The sequence below is a fragment of the Rutidosis leptorrhynchoides genome, chromosome 4 (assembly GCF_046630445.1).
Source record: "Rutidosis leptorrhynchoides isolate AG116_Rl617_1_P2 chromosome 4, CSIRO_AGI_Rlap_v1, whole genome shotgun sequence".
Classification (NCBI taxonomy): Eukaryota; Viridiplantae; Streptophyta; class Magnoliopsida; order Asterales; family Asteraceae; genus Rutidosis; species Rutidosis leptorrhynchoides.
In genome coordinates, this window is record NC_092336.1 from 118611661 (window position 1) to 118615682 (window position 4022).

Below are 4022 nucleotides of genomic sequence, written 5' to 3' on the forward strand. Positions count from 1 at the left end.
CCCCGATACCCTCAAGTTCTTTGATGACGGATTCCAGACATTTAAATAATGAGAGGAAGTAAATACCAAGACTCCCCATAACTGGTTTAACAAATGTAAGTCGGCCTTCAATTGAAAGGAGATTAGATTTCAAACAAGAAATTGTTTTATAATTGTTTAGTCAGATTTATACTGAAAAAAAGAATAGGATTTATCACACTCAATCATAAATTCAACTGCTAATTTTTTTTTAATAGTTGTACTTATAAAAAAATTGTGAATACATAAATCCATGGAGCAATTTTTATGGTTTGGTTTATTATTTGGTTTGTGGTGGGTAGTCGCTGCTTGTGTTAGTGTCTTCAATGCGGTTCCAGTCGACTTAGGTGATGTTAAGATGATAGGGATCACGATTAGTGTGTATCACACATTGGTTCGTTCATTAGGAGTGTTTCATTCAACATGTTGGTTTTAATGGTTTGTTGTCATAATGGTGTACATGGGCATAAACACTCAAACCTGCTTGTATTCACCAAATTCATCCGGTAAAATTAACAAGCAAAGTACCTCCAACGAATACTCTATATAGCGGAAACGAATATCATCCCACTTTAAATTGTAGATTCTTGATAAGAGTAGGACTCAAAGCTGCGCCTGTTTTGATAAAGGCTTCTATATGTTGGACTCCAGCTTCTAATGCAACTGATACTACTGCATTGAGCAATTTTCTCATCGGTTGTTCAATGGATATTGGTGTTTTAGTCGCTTGCACAATAAGGTCTAGATCAATAGTAAATACGGAGTAGTAAATAATTGACCTTCCAAATTTAAATTTGAATTCTCGTGCGGAAAAAAAAAATCATTGGGCAATCATTTTCTAGGTTACGAAAAATAATATAGCACACCGAGTATTACTTTGTCCTTTGTTAGTTTTATCAATCAATGAATTATCATTTTAGCCAGCTTCTTTGCTATCAATCAATATCATGCAATAAAAACCTATCATCCTCAACACACCCAATATTTCAAACTCTCTACAAAAAAAAAAAAAACTAAAGAATAAACTAAGAAACTGCACATCTCTCTTTCAAATCACCCTTAATTACTAGTATGGATTATATGTTTTCTTCAACAAACAATGAATATCATGAAAACAACATCAATTCAAGCCAACAAGATGATCAACCACCTTTGTTCTTGCAGTTTCCTTCACCTTTTCTTGATCATGAAATGGATACTCCTACAATCCTCCCAAACTTCCATCACCATAATCATCTTCCCACAAATGAAACAAGCAATACAAACAAGACGTTGAAACCGAAGTGTGTAAGGAAGAAAAGATGTGCCGGTAAGAAAGATAGGCATAGTAAAATTCATACGGCTCAAGGGCTTAGAGATAGGAGGATGAGATTGTCCGTTCATACGGCTCGCAAGTTTTTTGATCTCAATGATATGTTAGGGTTTGATAAAGCTAGCAAAACCATTGAATGGTTGTTTTCCAAGTCCCAAAAGGCGATTGATGAGATCACTGAAACGTTGCAACCAGACGACGCTATCCAAACAATAAGTAAAGAAAATGATGGGTTTGAATCACCTTTATCTGCTTGTGAAAATGAATCCGCAATAGAGATCGCGGATTCTGCAGAAAAGGATGAGAATTTGGACCAGATCGACGATGAAAGTTCAAGAAAATTACTATTAATGGAAAGTTATAATCCTTTGGTGAGAGAATCAAGGAGTGAAGCGAGAGCAAGAGCACGCGAAAGAACGATTATCAAGAATCTAGAGAAACCAAAGAATTTTTTTCAACAAGATCCTAGTAACGTTGAATTCAATGAATCGCGATTAGGGTTTCCAAAAAATATTGATAATCCTAACATAGAAGATCAATCATCATCATCATCATCATGTTATCCTCTTGAGTATTCAAACACTTATCATTTTCTTAAGCAACTTCACTTGGATAATAATAATACTTATATGGGGAATATAACTACCATCTCATCCACGAATTACTCCGTATTTGATTACAACAAAACTATTGCCGAACCACCACCACCTGGCTGGTTGAATTCGAGAAACACGTTTTTTGGATTCCTTGGAGGTTGGGATGATTCCCAGAATTCAAGAACACATGAATCCAATGATGAAATCGCGACAAATATTACACGAATGGACAGAATGAATGGGGAGATTCATAACACAGGTATAATTTCGTCTCGTATTCATTCTGAAAACCAAGGACAGTAATCAAACTTCCTTAAGGATCATCGTCAAAGCAACTGAGAGCTACTACAATAATTAATTTTCTAAAATATCATATTTATTTCTTGTTGAAGGTTCAACTTCTAGGTTGATATCATATATTTATGCTTTATTTTGTTGTATTTCATTTGAATTTGATTCATTAAATAATATGTATACTTTTAGCTTGTCTCTTTTTGTGTAAATAAAAAGGTATGCAAGCAGGAATAAGGCCGGTTTTTGTTATAATTCGGATCATGATCATGATGAACTCCAGGTAGCTGTACATTAATTTACATAAATTAATACAAATCTTGGATATGAGATTGTTAAAGGCAGATGTGGTCAACCTGACCCAGGACTAACTGTCAATTATTTATTATCGTAATTGGTCATAGAAATAAACTAGAGTTCCTAAAGGTAGAAATTAGTATTTCTTTTTTTTTTTTTTAACGGCAAAGAATGTATATAAATAAACGCTCCCTAGCAAGATGCTAAGAGAGAAAATTACAAAGGCTTTAGACGCCACGAGTTCCAGCAAGAAACTACATGACCTCTATTTTTTAGCCAACGAAAAGAATACAATTGTATCTAAATATGAGTTGAGGATCGGAACTCGTACATTAACCCGCTAAGTGATGAACCTTTTTTGTAGTTATTAATCTAGTGGCAGTTAGTCGATCGATTAGTTCATGGCTTATTGTAGTATCGAGTAAACAGAATTAATCGATCCAGTCTTCAATATCGAGTGCGGAATAACTCGATATTGGGTTTTATATCAAAAACAATGAACAAACCTATGATCTTAATGTGTTATTAGATTTTAGGATGTTTAAGATCACCCAAACTAAGTGCTAGAACCTCTGGAGATCGAATTCACGGCTAGGGATGGTTTAGAGCAGGGGCGGACCTATATTATACCCAGTGGTTGCATGGGACACCACTGAAATACGCGGTGTAGTGGAATTTTTTTTGGGTTTTTAACTAGTGACACCACTAGATAGTGTAAAATTTTTTGAGTGACACCACTGAAATAAGACATCTAGTAGAAATTTTTTTGGGGTTTTAACCGGTGACACCACTGACTACCAATCCTAGATCCGCCACTGGTTTAGAGTTCGTAACCCTAACAATGAACCCGAAGTTGACATTAAATACAAACGTGCAACCATGCGGTTGCACGACGCAACCGTGCGGTTGCCCATTGGACCCGTACGGATGCATTCTGCATCCGTGCAGTTTCCAAGTGTGTAAATTAAACATTAACGCATATTAACTCGTATACTATTACACACCGCATATCATAATGAACTGGAGACTAACGTTATGCACCAATACTTATCATTTTGAGTATGTGACCGGAGGGTGCTTAGAATGCGCAATTTACCTGATAACAGATTTGTGCTCGGGGGACTTGATTACTCGAGGTTTACCCTCCTGGAGAGCCAGTGTGCTCGTTCATGGGGGCCTCGCTAATCCAAAAAGTTGATAACCGTCAATCTAGACCAGTGTGATATATATCCATTTTGTGATAAACCATTACAAAAAAATTGTACTACCTCGTGTAACTTGTGTATGCTTTGACACAAACGCCTGCCGTAGCTGATTTGCTGGATCTAAATGTTAACGGACTTATGTTAATGAGTCTAGGGCTCTAGGCCAATATATTGCTCCTTTTTAACATAAGGCGAGTAGGCGACATCATTTTTACATATTATGGAAAAAATATCACCTCAATTTATAACACATTATGTGGTAGTGACCTGCCTTTCTTAGCGAGAGGTCAGGAGTTCAACTCC

General features: G+C 36.1%; 1 protein-coding gene across 1 annotated transcript; it reads left to right on the forward strand.

The window, feature by feature from the left end:
• Nucleotides 1-1089: 1089 nt before the first annotated feature.
• LOC139840939 (uncharacterized) lies at nt 1090-3109 on the forward strand. Its single transcript, XM_071831180.1, has 4 exons — nt 1090-2185; nt 2319-2331; nt 2437-2500; nt 3044-3109. Exons 1-4 carry the CDS (start codon nt 1090-1092, stop codon nt 3107-3109), a joined length of 1239 nt encoding a protein of 412 aa, XP_071687281.1.
• The last annotated feature ends 913 nt before the right edge of the window (nt 3110-4022 follow it).

Coding starts and splice junctions, on each gene's coding strand:
- LOC139840939 (XM_071831180.1), top strand. CDS start 1,090: ATGGATTATATGTTTTCTTCAACAAACAATGAATATCATGAAAACAAC. Junction 2,501..3,043: donor ATGATCATGATGAACTCCAG/GTAGCTGTACAT, acceptor ATGTGTTATTAG/ATTTTAGGATGTTTAAGATC.